Genomic DNA, 24,428 nt, shown 5'->3' with positions numbered 1-24,428 from the left:
AATATCACAGTTCCTGACTCTGCTCACCTCGAATCTTTCTTCTCCTATGAGATGCGCAGCATGCAGGAGACAGATGAATAAATTTACCTTTGAGTGTCATTTATATGAGTGGTTCTTAAACCAACTTCAAATTTACATTATCTAAAGAGCATTGTATTTGTTTGTTTTCTGTTGCTTATAACAAAATACCTGAATCTGGGTAATTTATAAAGAAACAAAATTTATTTCTTACAGTTTTGGATGCTGGGAAGTACCCGGTCCAGGGGACACATCTGGTGAGCGCAATTCAGTGTGTCACACGGTGAGAGACATGGCATGTGCGACAGAGAACTAACCTGCTCTGTCACTCTCCTGATGAAGCCATCAGAACCAGCCCATTGCTCCATGAATGGATCAATCTATTGACGAGGGCAGGATCCTCACAATCTAATCACCTCTTAAAGGCCTGACCTATCAAATACCGTGATTGAATTTCCTACCCTCTTAGCACTGTCAAAGTGGAGATTAAGTTTCTAGTACATGAAACTTGGGGGGTGGCACATTCAACTCATAGCAAGCATGTAAGAAATGCTGCACCATAGACCAATTAAGTCCGAATCCCTGCATGATGTCCCCGGCCAGGGTGGAGATACACTGGCTTACACAACTCCATCTTGCTCACAATAACCAATGAATATTTGTTGATCATTTCAACCTCTTCATGATGCTTGGGCAAATATTCCTTGACCCTGGAAACTAGAAACGTTGGGGTTTGTAAAGGAGAGAGAAAAGTGGAATAGCTACAAATGCCCCTGTATTATTCCCTTGGAGTGGGGTGGGGAGTGGGTGTAGGAGTAAGGGTTTACTTTCTGCCTACCAAAAATCCTTGCTATTTGTGTTGAATAGCTTCCTTCGTTCAGTTTCCATAGCTTTCTGTCTGTGTCTCACCACCGAGTGAATCTGCTGGGTAGAGGCGATTTGTTATGTATTTGCTCCCCTGCAGTTAACTCTTGGCACCGAGCATCTCACTTAGCTCTTGCAGTGCTCTCTGTGTGTGCCTGGGCTACCATAACAGTAGCACAGGCTGGGGCTTCAACAACAGATATTTATTTTGTCTCAGCTCTGGAGGCCAGAAGTCCCAGGTCCAGTTCTGGCAGGGTTGGTTTCTGATGGAGACTCTCTTCCTGACCTGCAGATGACACACCCTGCTGCATCCTCACAAGGTGGAGAGGAGAGCTCTGGTGTCTCCTCCTCTTCTTATAAGGGTACTAGCCCTGTTGGATTAGGGCCCCCCACATTTATGACCTCATTTAAACTTTATCACCTTTTCACAGGCCCTATCTTCAAGTACGGTCACATTGGGAGTTAGGGCTTCAGCTTATGAATTTTGGGGAGACACAATTCAGTCTGTCGCATTCCACCCCTGGCCCCCCACAACTCATAACCGTCTCACATGCAAAATGTATTTATTTCATTCTGACAGACCCAAAAACTCTTAACTCATTCCAGCATCAACTCTGAAGACTAAAGTCCACAGCCTCATCTAAATATCATCTGAATCAGATATGGGTGACACTTGAGATATGATTTATCCTGAGGCAAGATTCTTTTCCCTCCATGAACCTGCAAAACCAGACAAATTATGAGCTCTTAAAATACAGTGGTGGGACAGGCATGGATAGACACTCCCATTGCAAAAGGGAGGGATAGGAAAGAAGGAGGGGGTGACGAGTCTCAAGCAAGTACGAAACCTAGCAAGGCAAATGCCGTCAGCTCTTAAGGCTGGGGAACAAGCCTCTCTGGCCTGATGCCCAGATTTCCCGGCTCACTGGTGGGGCAGCATCACCCTCATGGCTCTAGGGGGTGCCCCCATTGTCTCTGCGAGGGCCCTGCCCTCTGCAGCTGAGCAGGGAACAGCCTTGTTCCCTGGCCCTGTGGTAGGAGCAGCAGCCCCGTGGTCTCTGAATCGCCTTCAGCGTCATTCCTCAGTTTTCTTAAAGAATAGTGCATGTGCTCATCTGAATATCTCCGTGGTCACATCCTGTAGAGTCAAAGAAGTCCAGCAGTCTTCTTTCATTCTGTCCCAATTTCTCTATCCCCTGCAGTTCAAACTGGCAGTCTCTCTGCTGGTATGATTCCATTTCTATTCCTGTCTTCTGCTGAGATGGCTGGTTGACATCATGGGGAACCACTTCATGGAGCGACTGTCCAGCCACCCCCTTGGTGTTCTCTCCAGAACAAGCTTCCTCATTTTCCACATCCCTCTCTCTGTCCCTTTGTTCGTCCTCCATCCCTCCATCCATCCTTCAGTCCATCCATCCTTCGGTCCATCCTGTCATCCCTCCCTCCATCCATCCTTTCTCCCCCCATTCCTCCAGTCTTCCATGCGTCTGAACATAGTACACTCCAGGGTCTGTGCTAGGTCCTGGAGCACAAGACCTCTGTGATCCTTGACTTTGTGGTGTGCAGAGTCTAGGGGGGCTGGGGCATCAGAAGACACTTGTCCTTCCGTGAAGATTCAGAGCACAGTCTTGGGATCAGGATTGCGTGGGCTTGTGGGGAGGCTGCCTCTCCAGGGTAAGGGGGCTATGGGTGCCTGGAGGGAGAAGATCCTTTGAGTTAAGGTCATTTCCGGGCTTTGGTACTGGGCTGCTGATTTGGAGGATGCAAAGCCGAATGACCTGTGTCCTTGCAGTCTCCTTCTTTGTGATTGGATTGCTGGGCTACAGTGTCCAAAAGTCAGGCAGGTGTGGCCCTTTGGCTTTCCCTGGTTTCTGGAGCTGAGGGTAATTCCTTACTTCTGTCCTGTCCCCTCTGCTGTCATGAAGCAGGCCTCGGGCACTCGAGGTTGCGTCAGCAGAAGGAGCTCACTGTGGAGTTCTGATAAGCAGTGTTCCAGTGATACGGGTGGCTGGGCAGTTCTGCACATAATGACACAGGTCCCAGTTACCTGACAGTTTTCTTTGCTGGCAGCGGCAAACTCTGCTCAGCTGGCCTCAGGCGCCCAGTGCTGCTGGCTCGCTCTTAGGGATTTGCATTGACAAGTTTGAGAGAACAAATGCATTTCAGAAAAATGGTGCGCCGCGTGTTCTAAGTGTCGCTTTCAGTTTTGGAGGCAGCGGGCTGTTCTGTTTTTGTTTTGACTGTCCAGTGGTCCTGTTGGCCTGACCTCGGCTCCCCCTGGCCAGGGCTCAAGGTAGCACTTCTTCCTGCCTCATGGCCATGTGCATCAGCACAGAGCAGGAATGCCCACGGGCCGCACGCCCTGCACCAAAATGGACCATGTTCCCCCACCACGGTACGCGCGACCTCCCTCTTTACGGAGCCGGTGCCCAGAGCAGGCTGCGCACCCTTACCCAGCAGGAGCAGATCACCACCTCCCTACCCCCGCGGACCGCGTGCCCTCACCCCTCAAGAGCAGGTCCCCCCAATGGGCCGCGCATCCTCACCCAGGCACTAAGATGTGGAGCCCTAACCGTGCATGGAGCCGGTTCCCATCCCGAAGGTCACGCACCCTTTGACTGCATGGTGCAAGTCCACCCGCGCCTTCAACCCACACGACTTGCATTGAAGAGGGACATCAGACATCATAGCATCACAGAGATGGGTATCATAGAGGACATCACAGACAGTAGCGTCACAGAGAAGGGTTCACCGAGGGACGTGCTGGGTTAGAACATAGAGAGCAGTATCATAGAGAGACTTTATACATAATACCATAGAGGAGGGTGTCATCAAGGGACATCATAGGTAATATATGAGAGGGCCGTATTATAGAGAGACTTCACAGATCCTACCAAGGGGGGGGTGTCATAGAAGAACATCATTCATAACATCATAGAGAGGAGTATCATAGAGGGACATTGTTTTTAATACCATAGAGAGGGATTTCACAGAGGGACATTATTGATAGTCCTATAGAGAGGAGCATCATAGAGGGATATCATTGATAATAGCAGAGAAAGGGTGTCATAAAGGGACATTATACATAATACAATAGAGAGGGGTGGCATAGAGGGACATCATACATAATGACATGGAGAAGAGAATCAGAGGGAAATCCCAGGTAATAGCATCATGGAGTGGGGTATCATAGAGGGCATCCTACATAATATCAGAGAGAGAGAGACAGGAATCTTAGAGGGGCATCATAGATAATAGCATCAGAGAGAGGGGTATCATAGCGGGACATCATACTAGGATCATACAGAAGGGTTTCGTTCAGGGACATAGTAGATAATATCATAGAGAGGGGTGACCTGATGGGACATTATGTATAAGAGCATCATAGAGAAGGTATCGGATAGGGACATCACAGATAATAACGTGGAGAGGATGATCATGGAGGGACAGTATAGATAACATACACAGGGCAGGACACTCCGCAGGCCGCGGGTCCTCCACCCGATCGGAGCATGTCCCACCCCCTCTGGACGCGTGTCCTCACTCTGCACGGAACAGGTCATCCCCGTGAACTGCACGCCCTCACCACGCAGGAGCAGATCCTGCCCCGAGGGCCTCCTGCCCTCGCTGCGCAGGGAGCACTACCCCTCCACGGGCCACAAGCCCTCCCCCAGACGCCTATAAGGTCTGGAGACCTCACCACGCACAGAGTAGGACACCCCGCGGCAGCCGCTCCTCTTCCCAAACGGAGCATGTCCCACCCCAGGGGGACCCGCACACTCAGCCCGCACGGAGCGAGTCCCCTCCACGGGCCACAGCCCTCACGTTTACACCGATGTCTGGAGCCCTCAATGCGCACAAAGCAGGTCCCCTCGATGGTCGCCTGCCCTCACGCCGCATGGAGCGGGTTCCCACGCAGGCCGCATGCTTCACCCCGAGAAGATAGGTCTTGAGCCCGTCCCCCCACAGAGCAGGAACTCCCGTGACCTGCACGCACTCACCCCACACTGAGCAGATCCCCTCCATGGGTCGCACGCTGTCACCCGGACTGATAAACTCTGGAGCCCTCAAGGTGCACCGAGCAGGTACCGTGGCCGGACCTGCGCCCTCACCACGCCTGGATCTGGTCCCCTTCGAGGGCCGCACACTCTTACCCTGCAGGAGCATGTCCCGCCGCCCACCCCCTCATCCACGTGAACTCACCTCACACAGAACAGGACCCCCACGGACACCGCGGCCTCACCCCACAAGAAGCCTATCACCCTGGACCTCACCGCGCATGAGGTGTATCATAGAGACTCATCATAGAGACTCATCATAGATAATATCATAGAGAGCCGAATCATAGAAGGGCATTAGAGATAATATCATAGAGACAAGAATCATAGAGGGGGAGTATAGATAATATCAGTGAGCGAGATCGTAGCCGGGCATTAGGGATAGTATCATACAGAGAGGAATCGTAGACGGGAATTATAGATAATATCATAGAGAGTGGAATTAGAGAGGGGCATTATAGATACTTTCATAGAAAGAGGAACCATAGAGGGGCATTACAGATAATATCAAATGAGGCATTATACACAATAAGAGAGAGAGAGGAATCATAGAGGGGCATAATTAAATAATATCATAGAGAGGGTATCATAGAGGGGCATTTTAGATAGTATCATAGACAGCCGAATCATAGAGGGGCAGTATAGATAGCATCATAGAGAGCGGAATCATAGAGGTGCATCATAGATAATAGCATCATAGAGAGGGGTGGCATAGAGGGACATCATACATAATGTCATGAAGAGGGGAATCAGAGGAAAATCGTAGATAATAGCATCATGGAGTGGGGTATCATAGAGGGGCATCCTAGATAGTATCAGAGAGAGAGAGAGAGGAATCATAGAGGGGCATTATAGATAATAGCATCATAGAGAGGGGTATCATAGCGGGACATCATAGTAGGATCATACAGAAGGGTTTCGTTCAGGGACGTGGTAGGTAATATCATAGAGAGGGGTGACCTGATGGGACATTATGGGTTAGAGCATCACAGAGAGGGTATCGGAGAGGGACATCACAGATAATGACGTGGAGAGGGGGATCATAGAGGGACAGTATAGGTAACATACAGAGGGCAATCAGACAGACATCGTAGATAATGTCATAAAGAAAGGAATCATAGAGGGCCCCCAAGCGGGACACGCACCCTCACCTGGACACCGATACACTTTGGAGCCCTCACTCCGCATGCAGCAGCAGGTCCCCACCTCGCCGATGGCGTGCCCTCACTCAGCAATAGCAAGTCCCCCCACTCCTCGTGGGACTCGAGCCCTCATCCTGCATTGACTGGGTCCCTCCCGCGGGCCGTGCCTCACCTGGAAACCGATAAAGCCTGGAGCCCACAAACCACACTGAGCAGGTCCCACTACAGGCCGCTTGCCCTCACCCTGCACAGATGGTGCATGTCCTCACGAGGGTCGCATGTCCTCACGAGGGTCGCATGCTCTCAGCCCACAGGGGTAGGTCTTCCCGCCCAGGGGCCGTGCACAGTCACCCGGACACTATAAGGTCTAGCGACCTAACTCTGCCAGGCGGAGGTCCACCACGTGGGCTGCGCGCCCTCACCAGCACATGGATAAGGTTGGAGCCCTAACTGAGCACGGACCAGGTCACCCCGGGCAGTCCGTGTGCCCTCACCCAATACGATGCAGGACACTCCGTGCGGGCCGTCGGTCCTCTTCCCAAACAGAGCATGTCCCACCCCCTCGGGACGCATGCCCTCACTCCGTACGGACCACGTCACCCCCGTGAACCGCACGCCCTCACCACGCAGGAGCAGATCCTTCCCCGAGGGCCTCCTGCCCTCACTCCGTAAGGAGCACTACACCTCCGTGGGCCACAAGCCCTCACCCAGACACCGATAAGGTCTGGAGACCTCACGATGCACAAAGCAGGTCCCCCGATGGTCGCATGCCCTCACCCGCATGGAGCGTGTTCCCATGCAGGCCCCACACCTCACCCCAAGAAGATTGTTCTTGCGCCCTTCCCCCACAGAGCAGGAACTCCCGTGACCTGCACTCACTCACCCGGCACTGAGCAGCTCCCCACCACAGGTCGCACACTGTCACCTGGACAGATAAAGTCTGGAGCCCTCAAGGTGAACCGAGCCGGTACCCTGGCCAAACCTGCTCCCTCACCATGCACGGAGCTGGTCCCCCTCGAGGGATACACGCCCTCACCCTGCAGGAGCATGTCCCACCGCCCACCTCCCTCGTCCGTGTGAACTCACCCCACACGGAGCAGGACCCCCACAGGCAGCACAGCCTCACCCCGCACGAAGCCGGTAACCCTGGGCCTTCACCCAGCATGAGGTGTATCATAGAGAAGCATCATAGATAATATCATAGAGAGCTGAATCATAGAGGGGCATTACAGATAATATCATAGACAGCCGAATCATAGACGGGCATGACACATAATATCATAGAGACAAGAATCATAGAGGAGCATTATAGATAAAATCGTAGATGAGACATAGAGGAGCATTATTAGATAGTATTATATAGAGAGTAATCAGAGTGGGGCATTATAGATAATATCATAGAGACAAGAATCATAGAGGAGCGTTTTAGATAATATATAGAGAGGAATCATAGAGGGGCTTTATAGATTGTATCATACAGAGTAGAATCATAGCGGGGCATTATTAGCTAATATCACAGAGAGCGGAATCACAGAGGGGCATTATAGATAATATGATAGAGAGAGGAATCATGGAGGGGCATTATACATAGTATCATATAGAGAAGAATCATAAAGGAGAATTATAGATAATGTCATAGAGAGCGAAATCATAGAGGGGCCTTGCACATAATATCATAGACAGAGGAATCAGAGGGGCATTACACATAATATTAGAGAGAGAAAACCTACAGACGAGCATTATAGGAAATATCATAGGGACAGCAATCATAGAGGGGCATTACAGATAATATGATAGAGACCAGAATCATAGAGGGGCAGTATAGATAATATCATAGAGAGTGGAATTAGAGAGGGACATTATAGATAGCATCATAGAAAGAGGAACCATAGAGGGGCATGACAGATAATATCATAGAGAGCCGAATCATAGAGGGGCATTATAGATAACATCAGAGAGAGGCATTACAGATAATATAGAGAGTGGAATCAAAGAGGGGCATTATACTTAATATAGAGAGTGAAATCATAGAGGAGAATTACACATAATATCATAGAAAAATCATAGAGGAACATTAAAGAAAATATCCTAGACAGGAATCATAGAGGAGCATTATAGATAATATCATAGAGAATGGAATCATACAGGCGCATTATAGATAACATCATAGAGACTGGAATCATAGAGGGGCATTACATATAGTGTCATAGAGAGAAGAATCACAGAGGAGCATTATATATAATATCATAGAGAGAGGATTCATAGAGGTGCATTATAGATAATATCATAGAGGAATCATAGCGGAGCATTATAGATAGTATCATAGAGAACGGAATCATAGCCAGATATTATAGATAGTATCATAGAGAGTGGAATCATTGAGGGGCATTACACATACTATCATAGAGAGAAGAATCACAGAGGAGCATTATATGTAATATCATACAGAGGATTCATAGAGAGGCATTTCATATAATATCATGAAGAGAAGAATCATACAGGAGCATTACAGATAATACATAGAGAGAGGATTCATAGAGGAGCATTACACATAATATCACAGACAGAGGAATCATAGAGGAGCATTTTTCGATAATATCATAGAGAGGGAACCAGAGTGAGGCATTATAGATAGTATCATAGAGAGCGGAATAAGTGGCTCAAACAGACTGAGTGGCTCAAACAGCAGACATGTGCTTCTCACAGTTTTGGAGGATGGAAGTCTGATGTCATGGCACCACCACGGTTGTGTTCTGGTGAGGACTCTTCCTATTGCTGACTTCTCATTGCTTCCTCACCTGTCACAAAGAGAGCAAACTAGCTCTCTGGCCTCTGAAGAGGGCACTGATCCCATGCATGAGGGCTGTGCCCTCAGGACCCAATCACCCTCCAAAGACCCAACCCCCACACACTATCACTCCGGGGGGTCATTTCAACATGGGGGTTGGGGGTGCGGGACACAAGCGTTCAGTCCATAACAGATGTCAACTTCTTGGTATCCTGTTACACCTCTTTTTTCTGTGTAACGGTTACTAAGAAAAAGAATTACGCAAATACTCAAGCACTAAGGATGCATTGAGGCCCAGACAGACTGCACTTAGGTAATTCCCCATCAGGAGGAGTGAAACCGAGTGTGGCAGCCACCTCCAACGTTAGCGTCTCCCTTTTATTGTAAAGACAAGGAAGTTTTACAAGAAAATTCAGTTCATTTAACCATTATAAAAATAAGGATATCAGCAGAATTATGGCTAACAAATGGAAAACTAGTAACATCATTGAAATAAGCAAAGTGACATTATTCCATAATGCAATTTACAAAAGGTTAAGTCCATCTGCAAACAAAAGCTTGATCTTAGCAAACACTGTTTTTCCCTACAGCAATTTCCCCAGCATTTTTACATATCAATCAAGTATTTGTCTGTCCCTGAGCCAGCAACCTTGGGCCAGCCCGTGGCTCACTCAGGAGAGTGCAGTGCTGGTAACACCAAGGCCACGGGTTCGGATCCCATATAGGGATGGCTGGTGAGCGTGGTGCTGACAACACCAAGCCTGAGCCAGCAACCTTGCTGTGCTACAGTTCTATATCTTACAACAGAGACTTTAGCCTGGGGAAAGTTTCCTGTCTTTTGCAAGGTTAACAGTTCTATATGTAATCCCAAAAGTTAGGCTAAATCTGAGATTAAAGCGTTTGGAGGCCCTGTGAAGTACATTTGCGTTATAGTATACTCAACAGTATCCTGTGTATAAGAAAAGTATTTTTCTTCAGCAACAACTTTCTAAATTTAAGTGAAAAAGAACCCAAAATGATATTTAAGAAGTAGAAGGTGGTGTAGATGTCAATGGGTAAGATAGCCATGACCTAGAGGGCAGAAGGAAAGGGACATGCCTCGTGGAACTTCCAGTGTGTATATTCACCTTGAAGTGACAAAATATTAATTCTAAGTAGGCTGTGGAACACATGTATTATGATCCTCAGAACAACTACAGACAACTCAGCAGAGAGAGTGGTTTATAGAATGTCTTCTCAATATTAGACAGATCATGTAGGCAAAGAATCAGTAGAGAAACACAAGATCTAAACAATACTCTACACCAATTGGAATTGGCAGATACCTACAGAACATTCCATCCAACAACCTCAGAATATTCATTCTTCTCATCAGCACATGGATCATCTACAGGATAGATCACATATTAGGTCACAAATCAAGTCTCAATAAATTCAAAACAATTGGAATTATCCCATGAATTTTCTCAGACCACAATGGATTAAAACTAGAAATTAATAACAAACGAAACTCTGGAAACTATACAAACACATGGAAATTAAACAGCAGTCTACTTAATGACATATGGGTCCAAGAAGAAATCAAGCAGGAAATCAAAAAATGTTTTGAAACTAATGAAAATAATATACATCATACCAAAACCTGTGGGATACTGCAAAAGCAGTATTAAGGGGGAAATTTATTGCATTAAATGCTCACCTCAGAAGAACGGAAAGATGGCAAGTGAACAACCTAACTCTTCACCTTAAGGAATTATAAAAACAAGAACAATCCAAACCTGAAGTTAGCAGACGGAAAGAAATCTTTAAGATCAGAGCAGAATTTAATGAAATTGAAACCCAAAAAACAATACAAAAGGTCAGTGAATCAAAAAGTTGGTTTTTTGAAAAGATAAATAAAATTGACAAACCATTAGCACGGCTAACAAAAAAAAAAAAGAAGAGAGAAGCCTCAAATAACAAAAATTAGAAATGAAAAAGGCGATATTACAACTGATTCATCTGAAATACAAGGAATCATTCAAGACTACTATAAACAACTATGCGCCAACAAATTTGAAAATCTGGAGGAAATGGATAAATTTCTGGACACACACAAGCTCCCAAAACTGAACCATGAAGACATAGAAAATTTGAATAGACCAATAACAATAAAGGAGATTGAAGCTGTTATCAGAAGGCTCCCAACAAAGAAAAGCCCAGGACCAGATGGATTCACAGCAGAATTTTACCAAACATTCAAAGAGGAATTGGCACCAATCATTTTCAAACTATTCCAAAAGATTGAAAGAGACTCAAATCTCCCAAACTCATTCTATGAAGCAAACATCATCCTGATACCAAAAACAGGTAAAGATATAACCAAAAAAGAAAACTACAGGCCGATATCCTTCATAAATATAGATGCAAAAGACTTCACTAAAATACTGCCAAAGAGAATACAGCAACACATACGTAAAAGTATTCAACACGATCAAGTGTGATTCCTCCCAGTGATGCAAGGTTGTTTCAACATACGCAAATCAATAAATGTGATACACCATATCAATAAAGTCAAACAGAAGAACCATATGATCATCTCTATAGATGCTGAAAAAGCGTTTGATAAAGTTCAGCACTCATTCATGACAAAGACCCTCTATAAGTTAGGTATAGAGAGAAAGTATCTCAACATAATTAAAGCCATATATGACAAAGCCACTGCCAATACCATCCAAAATGGGGAAAAGCTGAAAGCTTTTCCTTTAAGAACAGGAACTAGACAAGGATGCCCAATCTCACCACTCTTATTCTACATAGTGCTGGAAGTACTTGTCAGAGCAATCAGAGAAGAGAAGGAAATAAAGAGCACCTAGATTGGAAAAGATGAAATCAAACTGTCCCTGTTTGCAGATGACATGATCCTATATATCGAACAGCCTAAAGCCTCTCCAAAAAAACTCTTGGAATTGATAAATGATTTCAGCACAGTAGCAGGATACAAAATCAACACACAAAAATCAGTAGCATTTCTTTTCTCCAATAGTGAACATGCAGAACGAGAAATCAAGAAAGCCTGCCCATTTACAATAGCCACCAAAAAAATAAAATACTTAGGAGTTGAGTTAACCAAGGAGGTGAAAAATCTCTATAATGAGAACTACAAACCACTGCTGAGAGAAATTAGAGAGGATACAAAAGATGGAAAGATATCCCATGCTCTTGGATTGGAAGAATCAACATAGTGAAAATGTCCATACTACCCAAAGTGATACACAAATTCAATGCAATCCCCACTAAAATTCCAAAGACATTTTTCTCAGAAATGGTAAGAACTATCCAGACATTTATATGGAACAATAAAAGACCACACATAGCCAAAGCAATGCTGAGCAAAAAAAATGAAGCTGGAGGCATGACACTATCCGACTTTAAGCTATACTACAAAGCTATAATAACCAAAACAGTATGGTACTGGCATAAAAACAGACACACTGACCAATGGAATAGAATAGAGAATCCAGAAATCAACCCACACACTTACTGTCATCTGATCTTTGCCAAAGTCACCAAGCCTATTCACTGGGGAAGGGACTGCCTCTTCAGCAAATGGTGCTGGGATAACTGGATATCCATATGCAGGAGAATGAAACTAGACCCATACCTCTCACTATATACAAAAATCAACTCAAAATGGATTAAGGATTTAAATATACACCCTGAAACAATAAAACTTCTTCAGGAAAACATAGGAGAAACACTTCAGGAAATAGGACTGCACACAGACTTCATGAATACGACCCCAAAAGCACGGGCAACCAAAGGAAAAATAAACAAATGGGATTATATCAAACTAAAAAGCTTCAGCACAGCAAAAGAAACAATTAACAGAGTTAAAAGAAAACCAAAATATTGCAAAATATACGTCTGACAAAGGATTAATATCCAGAATATATAAGGAACACAAGCAACTTTACAAGAAAAAGCAAGCAACCCAATTAAAAAATGGGAAAAAGAGCTAAGTAGGCATTTCTCTAAGGAAGATATACAAATGGCCAACAGACATATGAAAAAATGCTCAACATCACTCAGCATCCAGGAAATGCAAATCAAAACCACACTGAGATACCATCTCTCTCCAGTTAGGATGGCTAAAATCCAAAAGACTCTGAACGATAAATGCTGGCGAGGTTGCGGAGAAAAAGGAACTCTCATACGTTGTTGGTGGGACTGCAAAAGGGTGCAGCCTCTATGGAAAATGGTATGGAAGTTCCTCAAACAATTGCAGATAGATCTACCATACAACCCAGGTATCCCACTGCTGGGAATATACCCAGAGGAATGGAAATCATCAAGTTGAAGGTATACCTGTTCCCCAATGTACATCGCAGCACTCTTTACATTACCCAAAATTTGGAACCAGCCCAAATGTCCATCATCGGATGAGTGGATACGGAAAATGTGGTACATCTACACAATGGAATACTACTCAGCTATAAAAACGAATGAAATACTGCCATTTGCAACAACATGGATGGACCTTGATAGAATTATATTAAGTGAAACAAGTCAGGCACAGAAAGAGAAATACCAAATGTTCTCACTTATTGGTGGGAGCTAAAAATTAATATATAAATTCACGCACACACACACAAAAACCAGGTGGGGGGGAAGAAGATATAACAACCACAATTACTTGAAGTTGATACGACAAGCAAACAGAAAGGACATTGTTTGGGAGGAAGGAGGAGAGGGAGGAGGGAGGGAGGTTTTGGTGATGGGCAACAATAACAAGCCACAATGTATATCGACACAATAAAATTTAAAAAATTAAATTAAATTAAATTAAATTATTTTAAAAAAAGAATGTCTTCTCTTCATGAAGTTTTAATAGTTTTCTTTTTAGTCCCAGTTGTAAAGTTCATTGGGTGTGCTTTGCACTCAAATCTTTGCACAATCTCTGCTCATTTGCTTAGGAGAAATTCCTTGTCATGGGAGAACCGGAGGCAAAGTGGAGTTTTGACTTCCACATGGCATCTAGCCTTCCGCACTGGCTTGCTGACATCATTGGCCCTTTTGGCCATCTCATTACTTATTACAGAAGCCCCATCTGAATCTATGCCCAGTCACCATTTCACCATGTGTACTATGTCCCAATAAGCCCATGACTCAACTGGGAGGTCATTTCCCATTAATTAACCATGTCTTTCCTAAAGTGTTAGTTGTCGATGGCCTTTCACAATTACATCTCACCCAGGTCGGTGCCACCTCTGCTGACACCTGCATTCATACACAGCTATTGCTTTAAAACATGTCATTACCTCCCTGTGTTATGAATTAAATACAATTTGGGAGGGACAAGAGAGACCTGAGATGGACTATGATGGTCCACTGGTAAACATACTCTGACCCCCAAGGCTAACAGAGAGACAAAGAAGAGACATGACCAAGAAAAGACACCGAATACAGGGCTGTGGCCCAATGAAGAACGGGCACTGCCATGGTGGCCGTGCCTAGCAACTGGGAATTTAGAAGGCGGGAACAGTGGCTGGTGGAATGCCGTGACAAGTGGCCCAAAGTGTGGCTCAGAATTCAGTGACAAAGGGCTGGGATGGACGTCTGAGAGGAGCTGTGTCCACCCCAGACCTGCCACCCAGCGAGCTGGCTGTCCTCCCCGCGACTCGTGGCTCACTTGGAGACCACATCACTGGTTAGTGGAGCCTTAGTCCTTCTTTGCTGTGTTGTTTTAAATTGGGGTATAGTGTACATAACAAAGTTTACCATTTGAACCATTTTGAATGTACAGTTCAGTGGCATTGAGGACATTGACATTATGTGCCACAATCACCTCCATCCACCTCCAGAACTTTTTAATTTTCCCCAACTGGAACTGTCCCCATTAAACACTGCCGACCTTAACTCTGTCCTCACTCCCCCGCTCCCAGACCCTGATACCCCTAATTCTACTTCCTGTCTCTGAGTTTGACTCCTCTACGTACTTCCCATAAGTGGTATCAGACACTGTTTGTCCTGTGTGTCTGGCTTATTTCACTTAGTATGATGTCATTGAGGGTCATCCATGTTGTAGTGTGTGTCAGAATTCCCCTCCTTCCTTATTAAGCCTGTAAGTAGGGGTGATATTCCACTGTCTGTATACACCATGTTTCGCTTATGATTCATCCATGGATGGACACTGGTCCCACCTCTTGGCTGCTGTGAATAGTGCCATCATGAACATGGGCGTGTGAATATATTTTTGAGTTCCTGCTTTCACTTCTTTTGGACATAGACCCAGAAGTGGAATTGCTGGATCATATGGTAATTCTATGTCTAATTTTTTCAGAAATCCACATATTTTTCACAGCGGCTGCACCGTTTTTTACATTCCTGCCAGCAATGCACAGGGTTCCAGTTTCTTCAGGTGCTCAGCAGTACTTGTTATTTTCTGGTTTTGTTGTTGTTTTTAATGATCCTTATGGATGTGAAGTGATAGCACATTGTGCTCAAGATATTTTAAGGCAAGTTGAGTTAAAAGAGAACAGAGAAAAAGTGAATACAGATACTGAGGATAAAAATATGTATGCAACCATTAATAATACACTTAGAACTACACTTGTAAAAAAATAGCCCTCTGATTTCCGTCTGTTTGATTTTTCATTCTACAAATATTGAACAGCTTCTCTGACAGCCTTTTCTTTCCTAGCCCCGTCCCCACCTCCACAGTGGAGGGCATCCCTTGATCCAACAGAGGCCGCCTGAGAAAAGGAACAAGTTCACCCACTAGTATCCAACCCAGCCCCCCTTCCCAGAGGTAAGAACTTTTACCATTTCCTCCACCCATTCTCTATCATAAGCAAACATGTTTCATAGCTTGTATGATATATATGCACATATTTTTATAATTTTATATTTATTTTCTAATATATATATGAACATGTATTATATAAAATATATAATTAACTTTTACAGAAATGGACTTTCCTATACAAACTCTTCTGCAACTGAAGTTTATACTTAGCAAAGTATTTTGAACAGTTTTCTTTGCCAGGACACCTCCCCTTGCTCTGTCTCTCTCAGTCTGTCTGTCTGTCTCTGTGTCTCTCTTTCTTTATTGGAAACCATGTGTGTGTGTGGTACATAAATAGTGCCCAATGACATACTGTGAACAGGGCATTGCCCTCCCATCCCAGACCCCACTCCCAGAAACTGCCTTCAGTGCTGTCCTTCCAGAACGTTCCATGCATATTCACATGTATGGTAAGAAAACATGTGTATCCTTTCATATTTACACAAATTATAAAATACATATTGTTCTATATCATTTACCCTTGGTAATGGATCTTTCTTCCTCAATGCATGCGTGTGCATGTGCACACACACACACACACACATACTGACACACCTGTGTATATGTGTGGAAATATGGGGTGCAGGTGCCTTCACTGGTTTTCGGTGCCACTGTTGCACCTACAGGCAATTCTCTGCCCCTCAGCTCTGGGAAAGAGGAGTTTCTTCATCTCTCTTGTGCATGGACCTCTCTGAGTTGAGGACAAAGTGACTACTCTAATGTGGCTTTGCATGCACCAATGAATCCCTCACCTTTAGAGACAGAGTCTGAGCTCCCCATCTCTGGCCCATCCCTGGGACGTCAGAGGGAGACCACAATTTTAACTCATTAATTAATTGTCGTTCCCTTCCAAACAGTGTTCTCCCAAATGCACTGTACTGGAGACTGGTGGGCTCAGTTGCCCAGTGTCTCTGGGTGGCAGATTCTGTGCCAGCAGAGGCTGTGTCGTGCCATCTCTTCCACTCACTGAATTCCTCTCTGTAACAACAGATGCAATTACCTTGCACATTTAAATGCTTCCTGCCAGCCCACATGTTCCAGCAGCCCGCCCCCAACCGGCAGTTCCTGAAGTCATCTCAAAAGGAATTCTCAAAGTCAGTTAAAGTCACTCAGCCCCACTCTCACATTCTTACCAAGGTGCCAGTTCAATTTTCCCTTCAGAGTGATGTATTCAGGATTATCTGGCCATAAAGAATGATTGTTATAAAGGTGGCATCTGCCAGGAAGGTTCTGGCCCTGGTAGAGCTTTCTGATTTCAGCCTGGAGCGAGCCGTTCGGCTCCTTCATGGGACGTCCCGCGGGCTACCGTGACATCCTCACTGCCTCGCGGGCATTGGCCCTGTGCCTCCACTGCACCTGTCCCATCCAGGCTCCCACCTTTCCGCTCAGAGGCCAGATGGATCTTCCTTGAGGCGATGGGGGTCTGTGAACTATTACTCTGGACCCTTCCCAGCACCCAGGAGAGTGTTTTGTACATAGTAGATGCTCCACAAATGTCTTCCCTCTGTACATACATTCTCTTCGTAGAAGGACACAAGTCACATTGTTTGGGGCTCACCTTAATGACCTCACTTTAATTTGATTACCTCTGTAAAAACCCTAGTTCCCAGTAAGGTCTCGGGACAAACGTAGACAGGAAGGAGGGAAATGTGATGGGAAGAGTCTTGCCACATTCTGTCCCGAAAGAAGCAGGTGGGAAAAGGGTAGAAGCTGCACCTTACCAGGAAGGTGGCACAGATTGGGAGTCAGGAAGCAATTCTGTGTGGCCAGAGGAAATCCGGAGCCATCACTGCACCTAGATAGTACCGTCTGTTTGCTCATTCACTTGCTTGTGCCTCCTGTGACCAAGCAGTGCTGGAAGGGCCACGGCATGGTGGTAAACAAAACAGGTAAGGAGAGGAAGACCAGCAAGAAGGAAAGAAGGAAGGAAGGAAACAAGTAAGACATTGCAGATGGTGACTAAGTAAAGCCAGGAGGGAGCGGGGAGTGATGGCCTGGGAAGTGCCGTCTTTGGAAGATTGGTGAGGAAGGGCCCACTGTGAAGACGATGCTAGGGCAAAGGCTGAAAGCGGCGTGGTGAGGAAGGGAGCTGTGGAGTTTGCTTAGGTCGTAATGTGCAGTACGTATTACGTGACCAAGAAGAGATGTCAGGTGGCAATTAATCTTCCTAATGTGCATTCTTCAAAGTAGGTCATTTGGTTTATATGGCAACTGGAATCCCAAGAAACTAACAAGAGTCAACCCCTCCAAACAGTTCAATTTTCAGTGTGCTGACAAAATTCAGTTTAGTCCTACTGTTCTTCAATAAAAGGAACCTGGGCTCTTTGAAGAAATGGTTGATTCCTTGTGGTACCAGCAAGTAAGGAAGAGCTCAAAAAAGAATGCAGCCATGTGGAAGGGACAATGGAGCTCACAGGGAAAAAGCTCCCAATGGCCAAAGCTGAAACAATTCAAGCAACAAAATAAATAACTGGAGTATTGAATTTCATTCGGTTATTTAGTTATTTTTGATGGTTAGCTGGGTATGGGATCCGTACCATTGACCTTGGTGTTATCAACACCACATTCTAACCGATTGAGCTACCAGCCAGCCCTGAATGCTAACCCATAGAAGAAAATAAATAGCCACAAGTCCACAATGATATAAATAATTGAATAAATCAGTAAATGGGGGAGAACAAAGACTCTGTTTTTACAAAGAAATTCCAACCGAAAAATATGGAAGGGAGACACAAGATCGCCATTCGAATACCACACTAAAAATTATTGCAGGCAAGACCCCAATGAATGCTAAAATTAGTCGGTGATAAAGTCACTCTGGACAATCAAATTAGTGGGTGAAAGATGGAAGAGAAAGAATTCGTATAGTCTCAAATAATTCCCCCAAGATATTTATTAAATACAAGAGAAAGATTAAATACAAAGGAAAATAGTTTTACAAGAAAGAAATCAGCAGATACTCCCTCATCCAAGTGATGGGGCCCAGCATACCCAGTCATGAGACATACAGACATTGTGAGCGCCTTGACCTCATGCACTGGGAAGGACACACATAATTTCTGTGTTATTCCAAAATGTACAAACTCTTTCCATTCATGAAGTAACATCTGGTAAACCAAAATTAATGGACATTTTGCAAAACATCTGACTAGTACTATCTAATAGTCTCAAGGTGATGAAAGACAAAGAAATACTGAGGACCTGTCACAGGTTGGGGAAGACTAAGGAGATACAACAATTAAGGACAATGTGGGCTCCTGGATCCTTAACCAGACAAAGGACATCAGTGGGAAAAGTTATGCTATTCAAATAAGAGCTGTAATTTAGTTAATTTTATTGTGCTGATGTTAATTACCATCTTGGTTCTGTCAGATCTTAACATTGGGAGTAGTTGGGTAAAGGGTATATAAGAATTCTCTGTACAATTTTGCAAGTTTTTGTAAGTGTAAAAAGAGTTTCAAAAACAAGTTTTCAAAATCAAGATTAGTATTTACTTTCCAATGAAAATTCTAGGTAAAGATGTTAAGACCTTGCAATTGTCTGGCCTGCCCAAGTCAACCCCAGTTGTTTCAGAGCAGATAATGATGGGATGCAGCAGGGAAAACAATCTTTTGGAATATTGGATTTACAGTACGCTGAGAAAATAAGCCTTCGGACGTTGAGGGTTCTTCACCTGGGCCAATCCATTAATGTCCATACCGGCCTTGGTTTCTCTCCTGGTGGGTTGTTGGTTGACCTAGGATGACAGTGATCAGCAGTAAAGGATCTGCAAGGCAAGCTGTAGAGCTACCCGTAATGACAGCATAACAGAGACCCAGGGGGAGCTTTAATTTGAGGAGGGGGAGAGGCAGAGATGAGCCATAGCACAGCGTTCAAGAGAGGCCAAATCTGGGGTTGTGCCCCTCTGTGGAAAAGACCGTTCTTGGATTCTTTTGAGCCCAAGAGAAAATATTGTGACCCCAAGAGAAAGATGCTGATGGAAGATTTTCGTGTTCCTCTCTCTTGCTTCTAGTGGCAATGGCAGATGGTACATTCTCTTGCTGCTCATCCACTATTGAAGGTGGGATTCTTCAAGGCTCTGAGCAGCCACCCCCTCCCCTCCAGGGATGGGGTGGGGGACTAGCAGATCTTATTCCGGGATGGGGGTTTGCCACCAGACAACCTCCCCTGGGCCATTTGGGAGAGGCAGGACACAGGCCATGGGTGGGGAATGTTCTGACTCATATTTTTACTCAAAATAGAATTTGAAGATCTATGTTGACTTCTAATCAGTTTTACTTCAAAAATTTACTTTGGATACTGACAGACAATATTTTCCCAATATTTTATACAAACATATATATGAATATATATGTTTTTCATATGTATTCAATATGAATACACAAGTAGTATATGTTCATTACAGATAATATTTTCCCCAGTGTTGTATAGAAATGTATGTATATGAATGTATAAGTGAATATATATTCATTTCACATACACGTAACCCAAGCAAGCATACTTTTGAAGAGGGTGATTTTTTACAAAGAATACTTAGAGCACAATTACTGACACAAACTTAAAGAAAGCATCTTCCTCTTTCTTACTTTAGATAGAAAACCTATTTCTTAAAAGGGCCATTGAGACGTTTTCCTTAAAGAACCAGTGTCCATAATGAGCCTGTTAAGCCCGACTGCTTCCCAGAAAAAGGAAAGATCAGGGGATCTCGGGCCCCACATAGGACATTGACTTGAACCATCTTATCTGATAGGAACCCAGAGTATGCGGTTTAGACTCCGAAGGTGAATTGGTTTTAAAATCACCACTTCCAGGGCCTTAATTGGTCTCAAAGGAGAACATCTTATGGCTCCTGAGGGAATAAAATACATTTTGTGGCACGGTCAATGCCTTCCAACGCTGTGGAATTCAGTGGACTGTCACTGTAGAGGAAAGACACAGCTGGACACAGAGAAGGGCTCCAGGAAGACAGAGGTTGTCTCCTTTATAAGGAGTAATGAAGCGAAGTTCCTGAGTGTTCTGCTGGAAGAATCCGGGGCTTGCCATACCCAGAGATGGCAGCCAGTGATCTAAGCAGGCGCCGGCTGTCCCATTATTCTGTGGTTCCAAGTAGGATGAAGTGCTAACAGACGAGCTTTTTAGAAGTCATGGGAATGAAGTGAGTGGAGGAGTTTGCACCTGTCTGATGTAGTTTTGGCTCTCAGAAAAGGAAATGCCAGTGGACACACCCATGGCTTCCGTAAATGATGAATTTTCCTAAAAGGGTGGTTCCTAATAAATCCAACCAGCAGTAGAACTTAGTAAAAGAGCCCATTGGTGTGATCCCCACTGAGTGACCACCTGGAACCCCCTTCTGCCTCGGTGCACCCGCAGACCTCGCCTGACACCCCAGCTGTGGCATTCAGCGTGTTGTGTTGTGATCCATGTGTTGACGCCTCCTTTCCCCATTGATGCAGAAAGTCCTGGAGGGACCACCTTTTTTAGCTGGCACACGGTCAGCTTGCAATAAATGCAGAAAACAAAACCATAAGTACATAGTATGATATTATTTTATCTCTGGGATCAATAAAGTTTTCTCTGAAAAATGAGATAACTGTGTTGCATTTCAATGCTGCTTCTTCGAGCAATGAAAATGGAGATGCCTTCAGACATTTTTCCCAGGAGTTACATTCTGCTCATTTTGCAGATGATCAGCTTCAGGGAAATCTCTTTCCCGGGTTCCCTCAGAGGGAGCACCACGGACTTCCCCGTCGGGGACTCCATCCTTCACTCCCTCCTGCCGCACATGGAAGGGATGCATGTGGAGAGGCTGCCTTAAGATAAAACCCGTAAAAACTCACAATTTCACCTTCTTCTCAAAGGTCAAGGGTTCGTTTTATGTGACATCTTTTCACTGTTGAAAGATTGGAATGCACAAAAAAGAGTGAAGAAAATAAGTATTTCACCGCCCAGAGGTGATATTTTGAAGTACTGCCTTCCAAACGTTTATCCATATATACGCGGGTGTCTTTAAAAACAAAGCTGGGGTCATTCAACTACAAACACAGACACGGACATATATTCTTTTGCATCCTCTCCCCACTTAAAATACAGTGAAAATTTCTTGCAATGAAAACATACGTTGTATACGTTGTATATGGTTGAATACTATGGTATATCATCTGGAATTATGAAATGTACTTGTGTATCCCCTCTTGCTTCATATATTGTCTCCAGATTTTCCTTTTTCCCAGTATAATAACACTGCACATGAGCACTGGCACCAGACACTTTGATCCCACATCTCTGATTTATGCACTGCAATCTATTCCAAGAATTGAGAGATTGGGTCAGAAGACACAATGTTTTTGTTATTCTTGATAATCATTTACCAATACATTTCTATGTTTCTATCTTTGTTTGCTCCATCATTTTTTCCAATGAAAAAAGTAATAGACTTTAACCTTATAACATAAAAAGAAAAATCACTAGCAATCCCAGTATTCAGATACATCTTGTTTTGTATCTTCCCAGCATATTTTATGATAGGCAAAAATAAGATCATACTATGTACTTATGGTTTTGTTATCTGCATTTTGGATTCCACCCTACAGGGACATTTTCGCTTGTTCTTCAATGCTCTCCTGCTTTAATATCAGCTAAATATTACAGTGAATGAATGACTGCACTTTAACATATACTAGGTATTAAAGTGTATTTATATACCAGAACTAATTAATCCTCCACTGCTTGACAGCTTTTTCACGAAATCTTTTTATTGTTTTATTATTTTAAAAAATAATGCTTATGACAGAAATATCTGAAACTAGTGCACAGCGAGACACCATTAAAAAAAGTCACAATTCGTGTGTCATAAATAAACACAATGTTGAGTGAAAAGCCAGTAAGTACAAATTTTGTATGCACACATTTACAGCATCATTTTTCATAGTAGCCCAGACATAGAATCAATCCACATGTTCAAAAACTGATGAATGAATAAAGAAACTGTGTACCTCCATATAATAGAATACTACTCAGCAATGCAAAGGGACAAACTTCTCATACATGCTACAACATGTATGAACCTTCAAAACACTATGCTAAGTGAAAAGCAGGAAATATTACAGCTCATATGACTCCATTTCTATTTTACATGTGGGAATCTGGAGAGTCTGTGTTTACCACTATAACTTCAGCAAAGCCAAAGTTTGCCACCAATACACCTACTGTGACACCTTCCTTCCTCCTACTATCCATGCCGCTCAACACCTCCTGGTGGCTGCTGCCATTCTAGGGCTCTTGGGGAGAGCCTTCAACATCTTTGCTCTAAGAATGTGTACATGGGGATTCTTCAGAATAATGCCACCTGCAGGCCATTCATTGCTTCAGGAATTCTGAACATAACTGCTGGTGTCTGTATCTTAATTGCTGTGCTCTGGAATTACTACTCCATCCTGAACCCCAAGGGTATAGCCTTCCCACCAGATTACCGTTTGCCCTTCAAGCCAGATACTCAGGAAATTGGGAGTGCCATTATAGTGGCAATGATAGCTGCCTTCCTGATGTTTTTAAGTGGATTGCTTTTCCTCTCTTACAAATTTCCCCTGGACAACCCAGTACATCCCAAGGTTTGAGAATTATGCATTTCCAGGTTGCATTGGCTTTGCAAATCCCAGATTCCCAGGAGTTTATGGGAAGTCTTACCAAGATGCTCTACCAAGTAATTCCAAGGACTCAAGACCAAGGCAAATGTAGTTTGTGACAAAACCTGGCCAACCGTTTCTTTTTGTTATCTTGTGCATAAGATGAGGTGGTTGAATTGGGAGCTTTCATTAAAAAACAAGCAAACAAAAATCCTGTCTTGCTCACATGTCAGTAGGTCTTATTGGATCTGGATTTTAATTGTTGTCTAAAGTAGATAGTCAATACTATAAACCTGCTGTATGGAAGTAAGAGTTTCTGAGTACATTAAGCTCTCACATCTCCCTCATAAGCGGCTGCCAGAAACAATAATAAACCTTCTATCCTATGCCATGGTAGTAACATCTCCCTATCATATGAAGTTTTCCAAAAGGTGCGAAAGTAGAGAGAAGAGTCTAAGGAACGTCACACACGCATTACCAGACTCAACAATTACCAACAATTATTAGAGATTTTAGCTTCCTCACCACTTGCCTCCCACTTTTAAATCTGTTTCTTTTCCCCAAGTATTTTAAAGTAACCCCCAGACATCATGTTCCTTCATCTCCATGTGCTTCAATATCACTCTGTAAAAATTGACATTTTCCTGAAAAAACGAATTAAACCTAAAATCTAACAATTATTCCTTGTTATCATCAAATACTCAGAATTTTTAAATACCTCATAAATAATTCTGTAGTTTTATTTGTGACAAATAAAACTTCTGCCTCGTAAGTCTTAATCTAACACACACACACACACACACACACACACACACACACACACACACACACACACACACACACACACACAGACACGGCACTCCCCCCACAGCCTGTTATGTTTTGTTTTGTTTTTTAATGATTTGGATTTGCTGAAGAAAGAGGGTCAATTGTCCTGTCACTTAACTTGTTACCGCTAGAGGCTCAATTAGATCCCTGGTGATCTCTCTGAGGAAGACCATGTCATAGGCAGTGCCATGCACTGCATACTGAACACATCATAGCAGGTGGCATGTGATCCTTGTTCCTTTTCGTGATGCAAAGACTGATCAGTGGTGGATCCGGGTGGGG

At 44.1% G+C, this 24,428-nt stretch overlaps 2 protein-coding genes across 2 annotated transcripts in view; both read left to right on the top strand.

The window, feature by feature from the left end:
* LOC134367146 (G-protein coupled receptor 143-like) overlaps positions 1-24,428 on the top strand; it is a 389,602-nt gene that overhangs the window by 56,051 nt on the left and 309,123 nt on the right. The window lies entirely within an intron of this gene.
* The window catches only part of LOC134367009 (protein Shroom2-like), a 75,083-nt gene continuing 57,732 nt past the window's right edge, over positions 7,078-24,428 (top strand). The window contains exon 1 of the mRNA XM_063083659.1: positions 7,078-7,222. Coding sequence (XP_062939729.1) covers positions 7,078-7,222 — 145 coding nt within the window. The remainder of the gene's footprint in view (positions 7,223-24,428) is intronic.

The sequence above is a fragment of the Cynocephalus volans genome, chromosome X, assembly GCF_027409185.1.
Source record: "Cynocephalus volans isolate mCynVol1 chromosome X, mCynVol1.pri, whole genome shotgun sequence".
Lineage (NCBI taxonomy): Eukaryota > Metazoa > Chordata > Mammalia > Dermoptera > Cynocephalidae > Cynocephalus > Cynocephalus volans.
Note: the sequence above shows the minus strand (reverse complement) of the source record. Positions and strands in the feature narration are given on the sequence as shown.